The sequence below is a fragment of the Pristis pectinata genome, chromosome 1 (assembly GCF_009764475.1).
Source record: "Pristis pectinata isolate sPriPec2 chromosome 1, sPriPec2.1.pri, whole genome shotgun sequence".
Classification (NCBI taxonomy): Eukaryota; Metazoa; Chordata; class Chondrichthyes; order Rhinopristiformes; family Pristidae; genus Pristis; species Pristis pectinata.
In genome coordinates, this window is record NC_067405.1 from 105,201,644 (window position 1) to 105,225,986 (window position 24,343).

The 24,343-nt window shown below is 37.9% G+C and overlaps 1 protein-coding gene across 4 annotated transcripts in view; it reads left to right on the plus strand.

The window, feature by feature from the left end:
• Window positions 1–24,343, plus strand: part of akap6 (A kinase (PRKA) anchor protein 6) — a 303,452-nt gene that overhangs the window by 206,862 nt on the left and 72,247 nt on the right. For all 4 annotated transcript variants that reach the window (XM_052026999.1, XM_052026993.1, XM_052026990.1 and 1 more), the window contains exon 11: window positions 11,358–11,504. In XM_052026999.1, coding sequence (XP_051882959.1) covers window positions 11,358–11,504 — 147 coding nt within the window. The remainder of the gene's footprint in view (window positions 1–11,357; window positions 11,505–24,343) is intronic.

A 24,343-nucleotide genomic window follows, 5' to 3' on the forward strand; every position in this document is an offset into this window, starting at 1 on the left:
TTTGGAGACAAATTTTTCAACATTTGCTAAGGCACCCTGAAATGTGCACAAGGTTGCCCTAGACTAGTTTAACCTTGATTTTAACTGCACAGTACCAGTTTTTGGGAGTAGTCTTAACAAATATCTGTCCATAATATTCTTTGAAGTTCCCTGATGGTCCTTTGAATTATTTAGACTTACCTATATTGTCCACCAGATGGCCTTATTTCCAAACTGGACTGCAGTACAAATACTGGAAATAGTTAAATAGTTATGTATTATGATCTCAGACAGGATTATTAGTGCTTTTAATAAGTAGTTTTATTATTTATAATATAGCATGTTATATTGCTGTTAAAAACATTTTGTTGAACTTGTTTACTTATTACAAAGTTAACGTGTTCACAAGGAAGAAAAAACCAGCCTCTGCTGTAGGAATGATTTATCTTGATGCAGATAGACTGTTCAAAAGCTGTAAATGGCAGTTTTACTGTCAAACAGTGCAGCTCAGTCATCATTATTTCATCATCACTTCATCATTACTTTTATCAGTACACTCAGTATTTAAATTGCTAACCCATGCCTGTGGAAAACTGAAACGTGATTCTTGCATGTATATCAGGGTAGTGTTACTTTTTAAGTGAAAATGTGGAAAGATTAAACAAATGGTTAATTTTATCAACTTCCAAAACTTACTAAGTGTACCTTGTCTTAGTCTACAGAGGCAGAGCTAGCTTACAGCTTTCAGTAATTCAATGGAACAAATAAATAGTTTTAAATTTTTCTTTGCAGTAATAATCAAGCAATTAGCAGTTTCTCCCACCCATAGCCACACTATAAAAACAATTTTCTATGAATAATCAAGCTAACAATATTGCTTGGTGTCTGTTTTTGCTTGGATCATTTCCAAATGCTTCAGATGCCTCCACAGTAACAGATCTGGTCTGTTGAAGCCTCCACTCTTTTCCAGAGTTTGCTGTTTACTTTGACCTCACCAAGATTTATCAAGTAGTTTCACATTTTTCCCCTTGCGAACCTGTTTGGTTACAAAATTTGGATGCGTCTTATAGAGAGCATTAATTTTACTTCATGCATATTTTTCCTAAGGTCATGTCAAGGTTAGATTGAATTCCATCCCACATTAAGACTTCTTTTACAGCTATTTAATTTTGCAGCCTACACCCCACTGGGGTCTGCCTCATGGGCACGTCAATACTTCAGACCTGACAAATCGCATGCAGACGAGTCTGTATCTAGCTTTTCCTACCATGATTATCAAATAAATATTTTAATTAATCGAGTTTTTAAGTGGACAAGTTTTTTTGTGTTTGTTGGTGAAATGTACCAGTGTGAAAGTGCACTTCTTATTTGACTTGTGTTGCTATAAATTCTGTGGGTCACATTGTTGATGTTAAAAGTATGAAAAAATTCTAACATTAATTAAAGACAGGATTGAAATTATTTTATCTCATGTACAGACTCTAAACTCTTTACATTATATGCTGGGATGAATAACATGACAATATATGGATTGTGCAACTCCTACAAAATCAATAAAACTTCTTTGGAAATATCACAGTTTCTAATCAAAATGTTTATCAATGTATATTTTCTTCTCTAAACCCTCTTGCAACAAATTTGTCAATTAATTAACATATAGTATTTTTTAAAATTATTCTGTTTTTCTTCCAGAAGTTTAATTAGTTATGTCTGATGACATTTGATTTTGTTTTTGGATTCTATTTTATGAATATGATTTCTCCTTTTTCTTTGTCAATATGATTGTTGACCAATTTTCATGAAGGTGCTTAGAGGCCCAAGGTGGTGCATTATTCTATCCTGTGGATATGCCTATTGTTTTAACTTATCATTGCCTTTGATTCCTACATTTATCAATAGTTATATTTTCTTGGCAATTTGCAATTTATTTAAATTCTTCCTATCCCTGCCAGTCTCATCACCACTAATCACTGCTCCACGTCACTACATTCTTCATTGTTTGAAGAATGTAGTGACGTGATTTTTGTCAATTTGCAAGGAGTCTTTGCATGATGTGGCTGAAGGTTCTCTCTAAAAAGCATTTCACCTACACTATGCACCTTCCTTAATGAAAAATCTAACATTAAGAATGCATAGGATTGAAAATGTGTCCATTTGTCTTTTATCAATCCGTGGCTTTCTGCATTGCTGCATGAACCCCCATCCTGGCAACTATTGTTCTCAGCTATGCTCATTATTTTCTGCTCAAACAATAGGTCTACAAAAGTAAAATGTGTGTTTGACTTTCAGATAATTAAGATAGGAGCATTGTCTTACATGCATAGTCATTACTGTTTGTAATCATCCATTCACCCCAAAAATTAAGGTTAATAAACCAATTGTAGGAAAATTAACAACAGATGATATTTCCAACTTGTCACTCCTCCAGATCCTTATTACCACTTGCTGGGCAGCCTATTGAATAAAAGAGGTTATGGGAGAGTCAAACCATCTTTAATGACAGCTATTTTGTCCTGTAATTGGTACTTGGAATTGTATTTTCAGGTAAACTAAAATTTGAATCTAAAAATGAAGTAGTGAAATACAGGAAAACTACATCATAATTGTAAAATTTGCTCAAGTTATGAATTCAGTTTTGCTACCTATTACTATCAGAAACCTACTCTCTTCCATCTAGCAATATTGAAAATGGAATTTTATGTAATCAGGCTTCTCAGAACTAAAATGCTGTCATCCATCTATAAGATTCCTTTTCTAATACATTAGCACATTAAAGTGAAACTAATTGGCATAAAGTGTTTTCTATGTTTTATTAACTCAATGTGTTTCAGGCAACAATTAAGTGAAACCAGTACTCTGTATGTGCGACTCCTCATGCCTAGTAGCGCTCCATTTATCATCGCGGTTTTACATTGACCTTGACACCCACTTCATTAGAATAAAGATTGTCTACCATTTAGGTTACATTGTTCATATGCACACAGACCCCATGCAAATTCTGTGCAGATAGAAGAGCTGTGAGCCTGTCAGAGGTCATCAGCATTAAAAGATTGCAGCTATTTTTTCCAACTGCTTCTTTTCATTCTATGAATCCAGAGCAGTGGGAACACTCCAGTCTAATATCTAAACTCTTTTACTGTTGGCTGTGTAACATGAATCAACAGGAAGGTTTCTTCTAATGATAAATGGCTATAATGCAATATTAATCTACCATAATGTAATCTTCGCAGAGAAAAATTCCAACAAGTTAAATAACCCTGCATGTCTTCAGCAATCCATATTATCAAAAGTCTTTAAAGAGCTTCTGATTTGTCAAATTACTGTCACCTTCTAAATACTTTTATATACGGACAGCATGCTTTAAAGACTCAGGAAAAAAAAATGACGTACTTGTCATTGCAATGTGCTTTCTTCATTCACAGTAGGTAAAGAAGGTGCTCTTTTGACCTCTTAACTGCCACCAGTACTTGTCTTCAACAAATTAGATGTTTGTGTTTCAGGTAAATGAGCTCATTACTTTATTTTTTAACTCCTGCATTCAACTGCGGATCTTTTCAAATAAATACAAGTGCAGAACAACAACTTGGTTGAAAAATTTCTGCAGTTTAAAAGCAGGGTCAAAATGAATAAGCTGACTGCCCTCATAAGAGAATTTCAAAGTAATATAATTTGAATTTAATTATTAATGGAAGATATTTAAAAAAGATTGCTTCATGATCTCCTATTAGTGAATTTGCAATTCATTTTGATATTTGGAGTTTGATTTATAATGATGATAATGCAATCTATGTCCAATTAACAATGCATGGGCTATGTAATGTGATTTTCAATGCGTGTAAATGGAATCAGCTTGAAGAAAAAAACTGATTCAGAGCTTCAAATGTAATTTGCTTGGTGAGTTCTAGCAATTTTAAATGACATTGCAGTTCTTTAATCTTTTCAAAGATCATGAAGAAAATATATTCAGAATCAAGTTATTCTATTACTACTTTACAAAAGAAAATGTGTAGGATCTTGTGCTGTTGTTCTCATTTTCAAAATTTATGGACGTATTTCTCTGTTTTCCAAAAAAAAGAACTTGAGTTGTTTCTAAATTTTGTATCTGAAGATCTTTGTCTAGCAACCAGCTATATACAATAAGAGTTTTGGATAGAACTGTACATACAGTACTTACAAAATTTTGTAAATGGTCATCCTGGCCTATAAATTGATTGCAGAAAGTGACACACTGGCCTTGAATAAATTAGTAACACACACACACACACACACACACACACACACACACACACACACACACACACACACACACACACACACACACACACATATATATATTTATTTATTTGCAGCAGTACTTAGAACCATGACCAACCAAATGTCTTTGTCACTGAATGACATCAAACACGGGTTTCCTATGAAGTCAACATGGCAGACAAGCTGTAAATAATAAAAACTGGTTACAATTTTTTTTAATGTTTGCAGATAAATCGATGGTGTTTTTCTTAGAATTTGTAATTCAATTTATGTTGTATTCTTTACATTAATTTCTGTTGAATTATTTTTATTTACTGTTTACAACAGGTTTCAAATAACCTGCAATTTGTTTTTTTTTAACCGCTGTAAGGTAACTATAGTTTCACTATGTATTTACTCGATCAAATGGCCTTTCTTTCAGACCAGCAGAGAAATTATGAAAGGACTTTTGCTTCAATGTGTGCTTTTAAAGCATTACTTTGAATACCATCATTCAGCCTTTTATCCTCCTGCTCTGAAGTTTATTACAGCAGCTGAATTCTTGGGGAACTTTGGGGCATAGTTCATATAAAATAACTATGCAGTCTCTATCCTGACAGACCAGATATTTAAAAATCTTTTTGACTTGCTTAGTATTGCTTCATAACGTTCAGTCATCTCACGCAGTTTTCACTATAATAGATTTTACATGTGTAGACTTTTTTTCACGTGTTCAAGGTCAGACTCATTTTGAAAACCTCCATGATAGTTTTCTTCTCTGACTCAAATATGGGTAGACACCATATTCTTTTAACATTGAAGGAGACTTAGAAGTGCCCAAATCTGTCAAAGTGAGTCTTCTGTAAGAGTTTGAAAATGGCTTATTCTTCTGGTCACCATGGTGACAATTAACAGTGTTTCAGGGCTTTGTCTGATTCTCCAGCTTTGCCTGGTGCAATTTTCAACAAAATTGCTATACAAAAGCATGTATTTAGCCTGAGGAGAAGAAGGTGGTATGTTAATTACATTCACAACATTTGAAAATAAAGATTCTGTGTGTTATAATAATTTTATCCATGTTTTATTACAAGTGTGAATGTGTAAAACAATCTCAGCATTGTCCAGAGAATTTTCAAACAGATTGGAGACAATTGGATAAATGATCAAATGCACATAAAAGTTCCACCCCCCCCCCCCCAAATGAACTGATGTTCACTCAAGAGTGCCTGGAATGTGCCCTGTACTTTATGCAATTTACTGCAAATTAATGACACAGTGTGTGGGCTATAGGAGACTATCAGAAATAATGCAAGCATTTCCATCAGTGTTTAGATTTAAAAAATATTGAATGCTGTATTTCTACATTCACTTTGTATCAAATGGCAAATACTTTTTCTTGTATTTAATTATTGTGTTTTCTTTCAGTAGTTTTTGATCTTTAAATAATTTAGTGATTATTAAGCATAAACAATATCAACATGCTCCCTTAATTCTTTAATTTGATTTTGCCTCTTGAATACACTGTGCATGACAACAGGGCAATTGACCTGCTAAATGCCATCTGCCAATGGTGCTGTGAAGCCCAAAATGCAGGAACATTTCTCAGGGTGATATTTTTTTCCATGATTTGTTTTTATGCTTACCTTATGGGAAATTCCAGACTTGCTATTTGCCTTCTTTGGAAAAAAATATGTCTGACAGCTCACCATGTGAAAAATTGTGGACTTAAACTGTAGCATTTATGAATCTACATAATTAGGAGTTTCAATCTATTCACTCTTATAGTTGTCACACTGGTCATTTATATACATAACAAGTGTGAAACCAAGATAGTACAGCTAATTACTTAACAACTAATTTGTAATGGCTGCTCAATTAGTTCAATCATTACACATCATGACATAGACATGTATTCTACCAATCAGTGACACACCTCACTGAAGTAATTAAGGACTGTTTCTTAATAACAACACACTTAGTCCACATAATAAAAAAAAGGAATCCATCCACTTCTGGCATTTAAATAGTAATAATAGTCAAAGTAGTAGTGATACAGAATATAAGAACTAAATGCAAGAGTAGGCCATTTAGCCCCTTGTACCTGCTCATGGTTGATCTCTCACCTCTCCATCACTTTCCTCCAGTAATGCCCAATACCTTAATTCCCTTAATATTTAAACATCTAACAATCTCTGTCTTCAATCTACTGAGGAATTGACCCTGCAGCTCCAATGAGTAGAGAATTATAAAGATTCATCATCTTCTGATTGAAGAAATTTCTTCTCATTGGTCCTGAATGGCTGACCCCTTACTTTGAATCTGTAATCCCTGATTCTAGAAATATCATCTCTGCATCTGTCCTGTCAAGCCTAATATGAATTTTATATGTTTCAATGAGATTACTCTTCATTCTCCTAAACTCAGTAAGGGTATCTGCCAATCTGCTTAATGTCTCTTCATAAGACAAGCCCACCATCTCAGGATTCAATCTGGTAATCCTTCATTTCATTCCCTCTATTACACATATGTCCCTCCCTGGGTAGGGAGACTAGACCTGTACACAGTATTCTAAGGACAGTCTAGCCAGGGCTGTATATAATTAGAGGAAGATATCTCTTGTACTCAAATCTTAATGTAATAAAGGTTATATTGCCTTTCTAATTACTTGTTACACCTGTATGTTAGCTTACAGGGGTTCAGGTGCAAAAATGCCCAGGTCCTCTGAACACCTTTCATTCCCTAATCATTTAAAAAAAACTCCAATTCTCTATTTACCAAGGTGGATGACCTTTTCCACTTCATGTTACATCTGCCATGCCTTTGCCCATTCACTATCATTCCCCAGCATAGTTTCTCTTGTCTTAATCTGTGAAGGAATCCACCTGAAGCTTAACTAATCTTCTCCTTTTTACATATATATCTGGAAATTTTTACAATTGCATTTTATGTTGCTTACTGCACTATTTTCTCATTCTACTTTCCCTTCTTTATCGATACCTTGGTGAACTCTGAAATTCATCCAAACTTCTGATTTAGTGCTGTTTTTTCCATTTCTCTAATACTATCATTAATTTCTCTTGAGAGCCATTTAGCACCACTTTTATTGTTAGATATTTTTAACCTAAAAAGGATTTATATCACTTGTAAACTATGTGTTAATTCTTTGAACGTTAGGCACTACTAGTTTATTGTCATACCTTTTAAATCTACTATAGCCAACCCATACCATCTGCCTTCCTACTTGATTCAGATTTCAGAATCTGGTTTCAGATTTAACTAACTTACTTTTAATTTTTATATAAAATTCTATTATTTAGAGATGACTGTTCCCTTAATTACTGATTTATCAATTAACCCTTTCTTGTTACACAATACTAGATCTAAAATAGCCTGTTCCCTCATTGGTGCCTTAACATACTGATCTCGAAAAAGCAATTCTTGCACACTCCATGAATTCATCCTCCATACTATTACTGCTAATTTGGTTTGCCTCGTCTTTCTTTAGATTAAAGTCTCCCATGAATATTGTATTACCCTTGTTAAATGCATCTGTAATATTCGATATTACACCATGTCTTACATTGTCACTACTGTTTGGATATCTATATACAACTCCTTTTTGTTTCTCAGCTTCACCAAAACTTCATGATTTTCTAAGCTATAAACCTTTCCCTCAAATGTCTTTATCCATTCTTTAATAAGGGAGCTACCTCTGCCTACTTTTCTGTTTTATGTATTGGTATTGGTTTATTATCTCTTCTAACTGTTCAGTTTTCTGGAATATTTAATTACAAATCTTCATCACTTTGCAACCTGTAATGGTTAGTATATTGTAACCATTTATGTCTATGTGTGCCATTATTTTACCTCTCTTATAACATATGCTGTGTGCATTCACATAACCACAACACTTTGGTCAGTTTGCTCATCTGCACAATATTCTCTGTTCTTATGTAAGATTCTTTATGAGATTCAGTGTTCTTTGATAGGGTAACCTTAGAGTGGTAAGGAACCTGGGTCTACACCTAACATGATCTCTATGAGTAAAGGACCACATAAATAAGAAGACTGAATGGTGCCCTCTAATCTTTGGTTCTTGGCTACCAATTAAAGACCTTTTAAGTCATGGGTTACGTCACATGCACAATCTCAGCAAATGACCGTGGCATACTGTGAAAAATAAGGTTAAAATTGAGCCAAAGAATGGACAATGCATGATGTTTTATCAAAATTTATAAGAATATAATTTCCTTTAAACAGAGAGTTGAAGTGTGCAATCCAGAACTGTATGATTCTTTTCTGCAGTTAGAACAGGGGAAGAATTTTACTTTATAACATACCACACATATAAGGTTTTTCTGAGTTATTAGGCAACCAAAATATTGTACATTTCCTCCTTTCAGTATGTCTGTGGTGGGATGCGGGGAGCACAGAAACTGGAGCTTTTGGTAATGCTGGCAAGTGAGATCATCAGACGATCTTGCCTCCACCTAGGTGTTGCACAGCAAGGGAATGATCACTGGCTCTTTCTGTCCCACCCCTCGTCAGGAAATACCGGCACTATTTGAATGACACAAAGCTCCAGCAAAAACAGGGCCCACCACTTGATTCATACCCACCACAAAGTTGGCATGTTTCAAATTCAATTTCCCATTATGTCTGAATATGGTCTCTATGAAACATGGATAGACCTGTTCAGACTCACATAATATAGAATTTTGCAGCACAGGAGGAAGCCTGTCAGCCCACTGCACTTCTGTACGTTCTCTGAAGAGGTTATCCACTTGATTCCATTCACCTGTTTTTATCCATATCTTTTTAACATTTGTTTTTATTTGTCAGATATTAAGTCACTTCCATGTAAAAGGCAATTACAGAATCTACTTCCACAATTGTTTCTGTTAGGACATTCCGTTTTCAATCTTTAGATGGAGGAAATCTCTTAACAGCTCCTTGTCTTCTTTCAGTGATTACTTTAATGATGTGCCCTCCAGTCCCTAACTCACAAACTGGTGAAAATGGTTTCTTCCCATTGATTTTATTGAAACCCCCTTCACTTCTCTTGAAGGCTATTAAATTCCCACATCTTTATTTATTCTAATGAAATTCCTCCAGTTTCATTAGTTTCTCATTGTAAATGAAGTCTCTCATTCTACTATCATCTTTATAAATCTCTTCTGTACACAGTCAATAGTCTTGATTCTGGAGAGTAGTTAGTCATTGATCAAAATACAAATTATTAAATAAAATAATTAGCTGAGAATAGGTTGTTTAGAATTACATCAGAGGTGAATTATAATATCACCAGATTAACTAAAGCAGGAATAATGTGCTGGTTAGCACCAGCCAGTCATCTCAATTTAGGCAGACACATGAATGAATTATTATAAAAATAATGCTATAAGATCTAAAATCAATCAAATTGACTGTTTATAATTTGTTCTGTGCAACCAGTTGCTGTCAAGGGCAATGGTATTTCAATAAAGTAATTTTCTTAAAACGTTTTCTTCGTGTTAGGCAGTCCCTTGGGATCAAGGATAACTTGGTTCCACTCTGGTCTGTGGGTTCTGAGGTGACTGATGAGGCCAATGTAAGAATCTCAGACTCTGCAACAGGGGTGTCTGCTGGGGTGGCTGGTGGTGTGCTATTTCCACTGCTTATGCAGAGTTCTGTATGCTCCCAACGCATGGCCTTGAGGTTCTCAATACCATCCCAAAGGTATTCATCGTTTAGTATGAGTGGTCATGAACTAGAGATTCTTGGAGTCTGTTCAGATGTTGTACATCTTCAAGGAGCTTTGAGCATGTTCTTTAATCATTTTTCCTGTCCACCAAGTAATAAGGAGCTTATTTCAGGAGTCTGGGCATATGAACGATATGGCCTCCACAAAGCAGCTGACTGAGAGAAATTCGGGACTTAATGTTGAAGATGTTGCCTTGGAAGAGGATGCTGATATCGGTCAATTACCCTTCCAGTGAATCTTTTCAGTACTTCATGTGCTTGCTGGAGGTATTCTGGGCATTTGGACATATTGAAAGGCAGGGATCATTGTTGTCTGGTGGATACTGAGGTTTGTAGCAGATCCCAGGTCTTGATATTCAAATACCATTTCGCTCAATTAACCCAAAGCCTCTGCAGGCACATTGAAAGTGGTGGTGAATTTCATCATTGATGTCTGCCTTTGCTGAAAGGTGCCTCCTGAGATCTAGAAAGTGGTCCATGTTCTCTAGGGTTACAGTACGATGAACCTTCACTGTTGAAAAAGTATGGTGGACCAGGAGCAGGTTGGTAAAGGACCTTGGTCTTGTGGATGTTGATGTAAAGACACATCCTCTAACATGTTTCCGTTAATGGGTCAATATCTTACAGCTTGGCCTCTAAGCATGCCCAAAAGCATGCGTCATCAACAAACTGCAGTCAACCGCTGAAGATTAAGTGACCTTAGTTCTGGAGAGTAGTCGCTGTAGGTTGAGTAGTTTCTCATTAGCGCCACTCCCACAGGAAATTTGTTGCAGGTGAGGTGCAATGTTGTGGTAAGAAAGATTGAGAAAAGTGTTGGGGCAATGATGTGGCCTTGTTTGACACCGGTCTTCACTGAGATTGCTTCTGTTACAGACTTGTTGGTTAATACCATGGTTTACACATTTGTGCAGTCTCTGCAGGCAGTCAAATTTGAAGAGGATGATCCACAGTCCCTCCTGATTAATGGAGTCTAAGGCTTTGGTTAGGTAAAAGAAGGCTATGTATAGTGACTGGTACTGCTGCCTAAATTTTTCTTGGAGTTGTTGTGCAGTGAAGATCAGTATTTCATCTGCATCTCCAGTGTAGTATTCACTCCAACACACTGTAAACTTAAGCAAATTTAGCTTTTTCTAAAATGTCAGAGAAATGCCAAAAAGGTGTTTACTGTTTATAAACATTATATAAATACTTCTTTTGCTTGTTCTCCCTATCGTGTTTCCCAACAAGATTCACATTATGAGGCATGTTATATTGGTTCACTTTTATAAATAAATAAAAGTTAGTTTAAGTTGGGCTATGTCCTATAAATGATTTAGTGTTTGTGTTTGAGTTCCAGTTTACCTGTGATTTAAAAGTGTGCACTTTAAATGAAAATACAAAGCTATGGTTATTTTACTTTACAGGGATACAGCACAGAAATGTCAATGTGGCTTCCAAAGAAAATACATTTATTAAAGAAGGTTGAATCGCTGAGACAATCTGGTAGCTCATTACCCTGTGATATCTTTGAAAAAGTAGAGGGAATTAAAGACAAATGGAATCTGTTAGAGGTATGTGCTTTTTAATGATTACAATACATTTTCATTTTAATACTGTTGATACATATAAATTAAAATTTCCCAACTTCATTTCTCTAAGCAATTGACCATATTATTTTTTATTATGGAAGTAGCCTATTTCCAATATTTCAAAAACATTGTGGCAATATTTAATTTTCTTACTCTGCAGGTGAAAAGGACTAATCATAGTTCTCAAAATGCATATGTTAAGTTTGCTTATTGTATAAATAGGCAGTCATGGTAGCACTGTAGAGTTTGGAAGCTGGTAATAATTTTAAATTGAGGGTAATTTGTCTTCCATAATTAGGAATGATTTTTATCACTTTGTTAATGGATGTAATGATGTAATGATGGTGGTTATCCATATTCACTATTTTTGCAGAATCAACTGGAAAAGAAGTTAAACAAACAACATTACTATTCTCACTTTAAACTGCACAAATGTTGCATAATAAAATCTTTATTTGATAGTTCAACTCTTTATCAGGAATGCTTCACAGTTTAATTTGAAATAAACCAGTGAATAAGAGAATAGGTGCACATTCAAAATATTCTGTTCCTTTCTAGTCACATCAAAAAGCTCATTGAGACAAGTAATTTAATGATTTGATGTCAGTCTGTCAGGCCTAATTGTACTGTATACTCCAGATAATGCTAAAAATCTTACAGGTTATAACTGGTTATAAGTCCAAAACTTAGACTAACCTTTCAAAGACAACTAAATGCATCATTTTACTGGTCTTCTAAGTAGACTGTAGTTGAACGAATCTGCTATCTACTTGTGAAAAGCTTTGTTTTGGCAAATGCTTAGATTCCTTGATAACTTCTACCAAAAGTTATTTATTGCTAAACTAATAGATTTTAATCCAAACTCCCCAGGCACAATATTCCATTGGGAAGGCGGTTCTAGTTGATTGGCAAGGCTCAGTCTTTCTGATTGAAACTGACAGGCTCTGTCCCAGAATTGTACTAAAACCCCAACTGCAGGGTTAATTGCCGTCAAATAAAGTATGAAAAAAGGGAATTCATAAAAGAATTAAAAAATATGAAGAACACTAAGATGCAATTAAAATTATTAAATATGTTTAGGTCAACTCAATTCTTTAAATAAAGGAAATAAGTGTACTCAAAAAGTAATTTTCTCCATTAAAATGATTGGTCCCTCTGCACTTTGTGTAGGTTCAGTGGGCAGAAATCCCAGCTGAATCACTGGAAGATCTGTGGAAGCTTGCACTCCCTCACAGAACTCCATGAGGAATCCAAAGTCCTGTTAGCGGCAATCGGTTATGTGGAAGGCCAGGACGTGTGTGGAACAATTGGCTTTTAGCTGCAAAGTCTGGGCCAATATCTTTCCCCAAATTTTCATTTGAGCCCCATCATCCTGTTTGGTTTGGTAAAGCTGGAATGAAAAAAGAGGATGAATAGTCCAAACTCTATACTTTTGTACCATGGGCAACTTTAACCACTGAGTATCCGGCAAATCTGTTGATAAGAAAAAAAAGTTGTGGGAATCTATACATTCATAGCCTTCTATTCAACAAGCCTGCTGCATACAGTGCACATGATAGAGCATCCCATCAGAGCCCTAACATTGTGCTTCCATGTCCTATATCACCCTGAAGGAGCTCTGCAGTCTCAGCTGAGCAGATACCAAGATGTAATGTGGTATCCTACACACTACACACGTCAGTCATTGTGAGGCTCTAATTCTTGCCGCCACCTGTCCGGTTAGGAACTGTGGAGCTGGATTACCAGAAAAGGAAGACCATAAGTGGAAAAGGAGCAAAAGTGACAGGAATTTGGCAGAAAATGAAGTATGACACTATAGGCAGCTGCTTCCTGCCTGGGCTTTATGCGATCAAATAAATCATGAACAGTATGTAACCTTGATCGCACTTCCACAGCCACTAAAAGTCCCACGTGTTTCTGCCCCATCATTGACATCACATTATCCTCTTTCTGACAACACAAAAACACCACCAGAATGTAAACATCGCTGTCCAAATTTTCACACTCACTTAGTGCCTGTCTTCCATGTGCTCTTGCCCCTCATGGTGTCTCTAACTCAGTAGTTGCAGCATGGTTGATAGAAGGCTGCAGATTTTCATGAGTCTGCAAATGGTCTTGTAAGTAACTCTGAGTCTCTTACTTCAGATTGAACTATCTTGGCATGAGTGGCAGTAGCAGTCTGGGCTGGTTGGCTGACACTATGAAGAATATCAGCAGAGTGGCAGTGGTGGAAGTAGAAATCCTGATGTCCTGAGAGAGGACAGCAGGGTTTTGCTGCTTGCTACCTCCACCTCTCCCTTGGGATTGCACCTTAATAATTTTACTGACTGGTTGGAGAACAGATTGCTGAACTGCTGTAAAACCCTGGAAGTCCTGATGTCCAGAGTCATACCAGCAGACTGAACTTGCAAGGAAGGAGTCACAGCTTCCACTGCAGCTCTTACACCTGATGAGAGCTGTCACTGTTGCAAAAGAAGCAGTGAGACTGGCTGTCTGATACAACATCATATTGGCTTCTATCTTGGAAAGAATGTGCTCCAAATTTTGTGCCAAGTTAGTGCTAGTGTAAAACACTAATTTGGCCAAAACTGGAGTGTTGTGTCCAGTTCTAGTTACCACACTTTAGGAAAGATGTGTAGGAGATTTACTAAAATAATTCCATGGATGAGAGACTTTATATGTATGTATAGATGTAAGAATCTAGGTTGTTCTCCTTGAAACAAAGGAAGATGCAAGGGAATTGGATGAGGCATTTAAAATCAAGAAGGGTGTAGCTAGAGTAAGTGGAGAGAAACTGTTCCCACTGGTGGAGAGGTCAAGAACCAGATGACATAGAATGAAGGTAATTGGCAAAAGAACCAGAGGTGACATAAGTGAATCATTTTATGTAACGAGTGATTAGGATCTGGAATGCACTGTTAAGGATGGTAGTGGAAAATAAAACTGGACAGATACTTGAGAGGAAAAAAAATACAGTGTGTGGGAAGAGGTGGGGGAACTGGATTTCTCTTGCATGGAGCCAGCAAGGATTCAGTGGGATGAATGATCTTCTCCATGATCTAATCTTTCTGAGATTCTGTTAAGTGATTTGTCAAGAACATGGAAGGTGGAATACAAAGTGCGTCAGGTGTGAAAATATCAACAATGAGCCAAGGATAGAAGAGCAGGATATTTGTTTAATGGTGAAAGGCCAAATGGATTGGTATTCAGAGGGATTTATGTGTTCTTGTACGTGATTCACAGAAAATTAACATGCAGGTAAAAGAAACAATTAGGGAGAGAAATAATATGTTATTTGTCTTTTAATGTGGTTGGATATTGCAGGTAAAGAAGTTTTGTAGTTATATGGGCCTTTGGTGAGATTATAGCAGGAGTACTTTATCCAGTTTTACCCCCTTTGTTTAAAAAAAAAGGACAAACTTGCCTCATGGGAGCTGCAGTAAAAAAAAATCACTAGATTGATTCCTGGGATGAAAGAGCTGTCCCATGAGGACCATTAGCCATTTATTCTGAGTTGAGGTGAAAATTCTTCATTCAGAAGATTGTGAATCTATAGAATTCTCAACCCCAATCAGAAAGTAAATCCAAGACTCATATTAATAGATTTTTTGGGCAAGCAATATATGAATAGGGCAGGAAAATGGAGTTGAAATATAAGAGTAGCTATGATCTTGTTGAATGGCAGTGCAGGCCTGAAGGGTTACATTGGCCTATTCAGGGGCCTTATTTCTAATGCAGTTATATTCTTAAGTATAATGTTCAGTGTCTGCCATTTCCTTATTTTGATTTGCCAAATTATTTGCATCTGTTTTTAAAGGGCTCACATTACCTTTAGCTATCTTTCTCTTTCAACATAATTGTAAAAACCTTTTGAATTAATATTGATGTATGTCAGAAATTTCTTTTCATTTTCCTTTTTATAGTTCTTTTATTGTCAGTGTTTGCTGGTTTTTCATCAATCCTAGTACGCACTTTGGATCAACACATTTTTTTGCTCTTTTTCACGCACTTTTCTTTTTGCATTATTGGCTATTTCTATTTCCAATTGTGGCTGATTTATTTGGTAAGTAGAAGTCTTGCCCTTAAGATAGACACAAATCCAGCATAAAGTTTTTTTTTCTGACTATCTCCTACATATAATGTAATAATAACCCATCAGCTATTCCAATAAGTTTGGTGCCTTCAGAATCTTTCTAGTCTTGTAAAAGTCAGCATTACCAAAACCTAGACTCTTGGTCACTTTGATAAGTTTCTCTTTGTCAAACTTAACATTGATTTGGATCATCCTGAAGCCATCTGCCACCTGTCAAAGGCTTGTTCACTATTTTTAAACCTGATTCTCAGTCAAACTTAAAAAGTACCCAAGTAGATTTAAATAATTAAAATGATGTTAATTAATACAAAAATATTGTTAAAAGCATTAAAATACCGATAACATAATTGAACACATTCAAGTAAAATTAATTTGAACTCCTACCTGTACCCTACCTTTTTCCACAGGGGTTGGTGATCCCTTTAAAATAAGTCCGGTCACTGTTTGTGTGTCATCACTCCCTGGTGTAAAGCTGAGGGAGGGATGCAAAGAGCAGTTGAACCCTCTTTTCAGGGAATCACCACTCCACCACTGGACTCTTTAGTGAGTCCAAGAGCGGAATGGACAATCAAAAGCATCTAGCTTCTAGCTTCTCTTGGACTTCTGTCCTTCACCACATACATGTGGAGGTCCAAGACATGCTGAGCTGCCAAGGTCAACTGATTCATCCCAATGTTTGAATAATATCATGATCGTTGTTAGATAAATGCTCTCCAGCTGCTAAAGTATTAACTCAGGTGGTCTCATGACTTGTTATTCATTACCAATGAAAGAATAGCTAGCTGTCTCGCTGGTTCTGGAGTGCCTTGTTCTAGAAAACCGTTATGAATGCACATAAGGACTTGAGTTGATCTTCTCTTTCCAATTTATATGATTGTTCCATGTTTTGCTCAAGAAGATATATTGTTACTTAATGGATTAGAGTCACAGGGTCATACAACATGGAAAAAGGCCATTTGGCCCACCACATGGTGCATACATTGGGTTTAGGAGGTTGGAGATGAGTGAATCCCTTTATGACTATAAAAAGATTAAGAATACACTTGAGAGGGTAATCAGGAGGGCAAAGAGAGGGTATGGGATGGATCTAGCAAGTAAGGTTAACATAGAACAGTACAGCACAGTACCGGCCCTTCAGCCCAAGATGTTGTGCCAACCTATATAAACCTTATCCCCATTCAATCTATCCCCCTCTCTACTTCACCTCCCATATCCCTCTATTTTTCTTTCGTCCATGTGCCTATCTAATAGTCTCTCAAATGATCCTATCGTATTGGCCCCTACCAATGATTTATAGAACAGTCCCAAGAGGTTCTATAGCTACATTAAGAGCAAAAAAGCGGCTAGGGAAGAGAAGCCCCTTAGAGATCAGCAGGCCACCTATGTCTTGAGCCGCAGGAGGTGGGTGGGATTTTTAACGAATATTTCTCCTCAGAGTTTACTGAGGAGAAAATCATGGTTGCTCAAGAGATAACTTAAGAAAGTGGAGATGTTTTGGAGGACATTCATATTACCAGGGAAGAGTTATGTGCAGCCTTACAGTGCATTAAGGTGGGTAAATCCCCTGGGCCTGACCAAGTGCATCCTCGGACTTTGTGGGAGGCTAGAGAAGAAATTATGGAGGCCCTTGTGGAGATATTTGCTTCATCGTTAGCCCCTGGTGAAGTTCCCAAAAACTGGAAGGTGGCTAATTTTGTTCCGTTATTTAAGAAGGGAACTACAGGCTGATCAGCCTGAAATCAGTGGTGGGAAGTTATTGGAGGGAATTCTGAGGGGCAGGATCTACCAGCATTTGGATAGATCGTGTCTGATTAGGAGGAGCCAGCATAGATTTGTGCATGGTAAATTGAGTTTGATGAATCTTTTAGAGTTTTTTGAAGAGGTAACTAAAAGGATAGATTAGGGTAGAGCAGCAGATGTTGTCCATTTGGACTTCAGCAAGGCCTTCAACAAGGTCCTGCATGGTCGGCTGGTCTGGAAGGTTAGGTCCCATAGAATCCAGGGAGAGCTAGTTAGGTGAATTAAAAATTGGCTCAGAGGTAGGAAGCAGAGGATGGTGGTTGAAGGTTGTTTCTCAGAATGGAGGCCGGTGACTAATGGTGTGCCGCAGGGGTTGGTGTTGGGACCCTTGTTATTTGTTATTTATATCAATGATTTGGATGCAAATGCGCAAGGCTTGATCAGTAAGTTTGCGGATGACACTAAATTGGGAGGTGTTGTTGATAGTGAAGAAGGTTATCATAGATTACAGGGGGATCTTGATCAGTGAGGGGAGAGGGCTGAGGAGTGGCAAATGGATTTCAATACAGAGAAGTGTGAGGTGATACATTTTGGAAAGTCAAACCAGCGTAGGACTTACACCATGAATAATAGAGGACCAGGGAGTGTAATGGAACAGAGTGACCAAGGGGTACAGGTGCATAGTTCATTGAAAGCAGCAACACAATAGATAGGGTGGTGAGAAAGGTGTTTAGCACACTGGCCTTCATTTGTCAGGGCTCTGAGTACAGGAGTTGGGACATTATGTTGCAGTTGTATAAGTCATTGGTGAGGCTGAACTTGGAATACTGTGCACCGATTTGGTCAGCCTGTTATAGGAAAGATATGGTTAAACTGGGAAGAGTACAGAGATTTATGAGGATGTTGCCAGGACTGGAAGGCCTGAATTATAGGGAGAGGTTGGCCAGGCTTTATTCCTTGGAATGTAGGAGAAGATGGGCGACCTTATAGAAGTGTCTAAAATTATGAGAGGCATAGATAAGGTGGACGGTAGCAGTCTTTTTGCCAGGGTAGGGGAGTCCAAAACTAAGGGGCGTAGTTTTAGGGTGAGAGGGGAAAGATTTAAAAGGGACCTGAGGGGCAACTTTTTCACGCAGAGGGTGGTGAGTATATGGAATAAGCTGCCAGAGGAAGTGGTTGAGGCAGGTACAATAGTATCATTTAAGAAGCACTTGGATAGGTACATGGAGGGGCGGGGCTTAGAGAGATATGGGCTGAAAGCAGGAAATTGGGATTTGCTGTGTGGGCACCGTGGTCGTCAGGGATTGGTTGGGCCGTATCCATGCTGTATTACTCTATGACTCGATGACACATCCACGCTGATCAGTGGGCATCCATTCGTATTAATCTCATCTTCCAACACTTGGCCTGTAAAAAGTAACTGGAAATGTAAGGGTTAATGGTGTGCAGCTGTTATTGCTTCAACCATGGCGTGACTATAGTTATGACTGCAAGATGTGCAGATGCTTGGGTGAAACAAAGAAGGGCTTAAGGCATATCTTGTTTTGCTAAAGTTTGCTGGAAGCAACTGCCCAAGCATGTGCAGCTCCCCACGTAGGCATCTTTAGATTAAGTATAAAAGGAGGGACACAAACATATAAATCATTGAGTGGGGATCAGTACAGAGCTTGGGTTACACTGTTTACTCTTTCTCTGTGTCCCTCACTGCCACTAGCGTTATATAATAAAGCACTAATTGTACGCTCCTTGGTTCTGCAGTTGTCTACTTTATTACAGCGCGGACTGACTTCCACAGGCCGTAGCTTGTCTAGACACTTCTTTTGATGTTGTCAGCAACTCTGCTTCCACCACTCTCTCCAGCAGTGCATTCCAGGTGCTCAAAACTCTGGGAGAGAAAGCTACCTCCCAGGAAAAGTAGATTAAGTCTCCTCTATTTGAGTATGGGGCATGAGTAAGACCTTTCTAATGCAGCATTGAGCAGGAAAATGTAAAGCATGTCAGAGATCAGCAACAGCAGCCTGAAACGATCCCGAGGCTAGAAAACCAACCAAGGTGAAAAATTTCATGGCTAGAAGTATCCAGGTACATGTGAGATTGTGTTTAAACTCAGGGATCTGTGAGGATAATGAATGCAGATTAAGTGTCAGCTGTTTAATTGGCACAGTGTCAGGGGAAATAGAACTGGTGTTTTTCAGACCAGTGAGGTTGAAAGCTTCCCTGCAGATGAATTTTGTGTGTTATACTACTGATGTTATTTCGGTAAGTTTTACACCAGAGAAGAATTGTTGGAGAGAACACAAATCCTACCAAAGGCTGAGGAGATGAAGGGCTCCTAGAAATATCTGCAAAATTGCTCTGCTTTGCATTAACCAGATTTTTAGCAACATAGCACTGTTTCACTGGCATGTGAACCAGTCTTTACCATTGTCACGAACTGGCACTAGCACCATTAAGTTGCCCCACCCAAATCATAGGAACCAACACTGATTATTAAGGTCATTCAATAGGCAGCATTCAGTATTCAGGTCCTCTTAGCCACTTCTTGCTGGCAATCTGATAATGATGTTACCATTTATTAAGAAGTGCCATTTGTTTTTAAAACAGAGATTTATTAGGTAACTTATAGCCATTGACACTTCAGCTTCGCTGCATTATGGTATTGCTCCATCTTTGTCACTTGATTTGGCTGACTATATTTCTCATGGAATTCAAAGGCCATCTTTCTTAAAATCCATATGGATCTGCAGAACCTTAGATATTAATATGCCTTATGGCAAAGTTTTCACACTGATACTTTGGCATGGTTTGTACTAATTTGCAGAAGGACATAGTTCTGGACTCACTTATTTTTAGGTTCTGCAAGAGTCCAAAATAATGCCCTTGGTGTCTGTGAGCTCAGTTGGTGCAAAATGTGTTGTACATTGTGATGGCATTATTGGATATATGGACATTCTACAAGTATATTGGGATCAAAATGGTAGCCAGGGAAAGAACCTTTGGGACCAAGGTTGTAATCTTTGTGTGGAGCTGGGCAATGTGGGCAAGGTCCTAAATGAATAATCCTCATTTGTATTCACCAAGAAGGACATGGAAGATAGTGAGTTCATGGAGGAATATGTAGATAATCTGGAGCAGGTCAATATTAAGAAGGAGGAGGTATTAGATATCATGGGATGCATAAAGGTTGGTAAATACCTGGTTGAGATCTATCCCAAGTCTCTTTGGGAAGCAAGGAAAGAGATAGCTGGAGCTCTGATGGAGATTATTGCAGCTTCATTAGCCACGGATGAGTTGCTAGAAGACTGGAGTATAGCTAATGTTGTTCCTTTATTTAAGAAGGACAGTAGATGTAAGCCAGATAACTATAGACCAGTGAGCCTTATGTCAGTGATAGGGAAATTATTGGGTAAAATCCTAAGGGATAGGATTTATGTAAAAATGGAAAGACAGGGGGCTGATCAGGGATAGTCAGCATGGCTTTGTGAAGGGGAAATCCTTTCTCACTAATTTGAACAAATTTTTTGAGATAACTGAGAAGATTGATGAAGGCAGAGTGGTAGACGTTGCCTATGTGGATTTCAGTAAAGCACTTGACAATGTCCTGCATGGTAGGTTGGTCCAGAAGGCTAAGGCACATGGGATCCAAGGCGAGCTGGCTAATTGGTTCCAAACCTGGCTTTGTGATAGGAGGCAGGGGGTAGTAGTAGAAGGATGCTTTTCTAACTTGGTCTGTAACCACTGGTGTACCACAGTGATCAGTGCTGGGACCCTCGTTTATGATATCTTTTATGTGAATGTAGGAGATTTGACCAGTAAGTTTGTGGATGACATGAAAATTGGTGGTGTTGTGAATAGCAAAGAAGGCTACAGCAGGATATAGATCAGGTGGAAAGTTGGGTAGAGAGTTGGCAGATGGAACTTATCACTAATCCTGGCAACTGCTAGGTGATGCATTTTGCAAAGTTAAATTGGGTTAGGACATAATACTAAATGGTTGGACACTAAGGAATATTGATGAACAGAGGGACCTTGGGATTCAATTCCATAGTTCCCTGAAAGTGACAACACAGGTAGGTAGGATGGTGGAGAAGGTATGTGGCATGTTTGCCTTCATAAAAGCTGGGACATTATGTTGCAGCCTTACAAAACACTGGTTAGACGCACTTGGAATATTGTCTGCAGTTCTGGTCACCATACAATAAGAAGGATGTGCAGAGAGGAGATTTACCAGGATCTTGCCTAGATCAGAAGATTTTGGTTATCAGAAGAGATTGGATAGGCTGGGCTTGTTTCCCTGAAGCAAAAGTGGTTGAGGGGTGACTTGAGAGAGGTATATAAGAGGCAAAGATAATCAGAACTTTTTTTCCCCATGGAAGGGGTACATATGTTTAAAGTGAAAGGAAGGAGTTTTAACAGGGATTTCAGGGAAAGATTTTTACAAAGAGAGTGGTTGATATCTGGAACTCACTGCTAGAGGAGGTTTTGGAATTAGATATAATCACTTCATTTAAGACACATTTAGACAGGCACTTGAATAGGGAAGACGTGGAAGGATAATGATCTAATGTGGGCAAATGGGATTTTTTTGAATGGGCAAAAAGTTCAGCATGGACATTCTGGGCTGTGCCACTCTGACCCTGTGGTGAATGCCAGTTGGAACTATGGAAAAGAAGACCATAATGTCACACTGATTTGACATTTGAGCTACCATTTTGGAGCTCAGCATTAAAGCATGCACTCTTTCTTAAGTGTAGGTGGCTGAACATGCATAAAACAGCCTTGGTGCATTAGTGGGCATCTTCCTTGGAGACAGAGTGCTGGACTGCTGAAAGAGGAAGGAGGAGGAAGGGCAGAGGGGCACCCAGCACAGGCTAAATAAGCATGAAGTTTTTAGAGAGTAATTCTCCCACCTGGACCACGATAAGGAAATGTTTGTGATATCTGCACTTCAATTAAGATGTAAAGACTAAAATGTGCCACTTACTGAAATCAAATTGCATGTCCTTCCTAGGAGGTGCAGGTGAGCTCTAAGTTTTAACTGGAACTATCCACTCTAGATCAGTGATCAAGCCTCTAGCCATAAATAGCACATTTGGTGCCTGTCAGATGTCATAGACATGAAAAGGATCAGATAATTCAAACGTGGCAAGTGACTTTTGTTTCACTGAATGAACACAAAATAACCACACATCACAATCCTCACAACAGTTTTTAAGGTTTTTTAGATTATTTTCTCTCAAAGAGTCATGAGCCTTTGGAACCCTTTTCCTCAAAGAATGGTAGAAGCTGAGTCTTTGAATATTTTTAAGGCAGAGGTAGCTCGATTCTTGATGCTGGAATTGGTGCTTGATGTAAGGGGGATGGGGTATAAAAGTAGGAAAGTTTTAATGTAACTTCACAGTGCTCTGATAAGACCGTACCTGGAGAACTGTTACAGTTTTAGTTTCCATATTTAAGGCATGATATTCTTTCATTGGAGGCAGTGGAAAGAAGGATCACTGGGTTGACTCCTGGGATGAATTATGAAGGAAAGTTAAGCAGGTTGGGCACTGGAGTTTAGAAGAATGAGAGGTGATCTTATTGAAAACTCTGAGGCGCTTGACAGGTTGGATTCTGTGAGGACATCTTACCTAGTGGAGTTGCTTTGACCCGGGGACGTTGTTTCAGAATAAGGGGTTGCCCACTTAAATCTAAGACAAGAAGGAATTTCTTCTCTCAGAGGGTCATGAATCTTAGGAATTCTCTAACTAAGGAGCTGTGGAAACATAGACATTGAATGTGTTCCTTGCAAAGGTTGACAGACATTTGAATTAGGGGGAGTCAGGGAGTATGGGGAGAGAGTGGGAAAGGGATGTTGAGGCCAGGATTAGATCAGCCATGGCGGAGCAGATTTGAGTGGCCCATTGGCCTACTGCTACTGCTGTTTCTTATTTTCTTGAATAGCAAGGTGGTACAGAGGGAAATGTAGGGTCGAAATTATAAGCAAGCACCCATGATCTTATTAAGTGGTAGAACAATCTTGAGGGACTGAGTGGCCTACTCCAGCTCTGAATTCATGTGTTCATACAACTCATTGTCACCAAAGGATGCATCAAAGCTAAGAAAATTCAGGGCTTTAGAATTTTCAGAGTAAAGGTACAGTGGTCTCTAAGGTTAGTTGCAACTTGTTTAGTGCACAACTGATGTTAACAAGTATCTCCTTATAAAATATGAAGTTTGTTTACAAATTTCCATCAGGAATGGTTCAATGTATGTTCCCATATCTCAAATTCACCCTAGAATTCTTGCAGCTGAGTGGTTTGTGTATTTGCATTCCAGTGGGATGCTTTCTCTGAATGGAATTTGTTTGAGCTGCACACTCAATTTAAATCACAACAATGTAAAGAAGTGCTAATAAGCTCCTGACGCATTGCACAATGCCCATTTTGGAAACCTTTTATTGTATTTTCTTCTGGAAGAAGTCATGATCTTTGTGTTTGAACTTCCTTGTAATATAATGGAAGAAAAAACAAGCAGATCAAATGTGTGAGGTTAATGCAATGAAGAATATCGTATGATCACATACAGAAAATGTTCAGTAGATCAGGCAGCAGTTTTGCAGATGTTTGAAATTTGAAAGAAAATCAGGAAATGCTGGAAGTGTTCAGCAGATTTGATATTCAGCAAATCAACATAGTGTGGATACTTTTGCAGATTTGTGAGAAAAGAGGTCCCATCGATAATTATTATTCTTCCCATGCTTATGCTCCTTCGTCCCTAACACACTGATTGTTTTCTAATCCAGAAGCACAAGCTAGAATTTTTGCATAACTGAAAATGTATAATCTTTGAGTGAGTTTTCTAGTCTTGCCCAGAAACTTGAATAGAACACTGTGAATCACACATAAGAAAACCCAACGTGTGCATCTTTGTTCTGCAAGGGAACCATCTTTTGTGGTTTAATCACTGGCAGAAGGTTCAAAAAAGTCTACAGTTCATGCTAACCTGG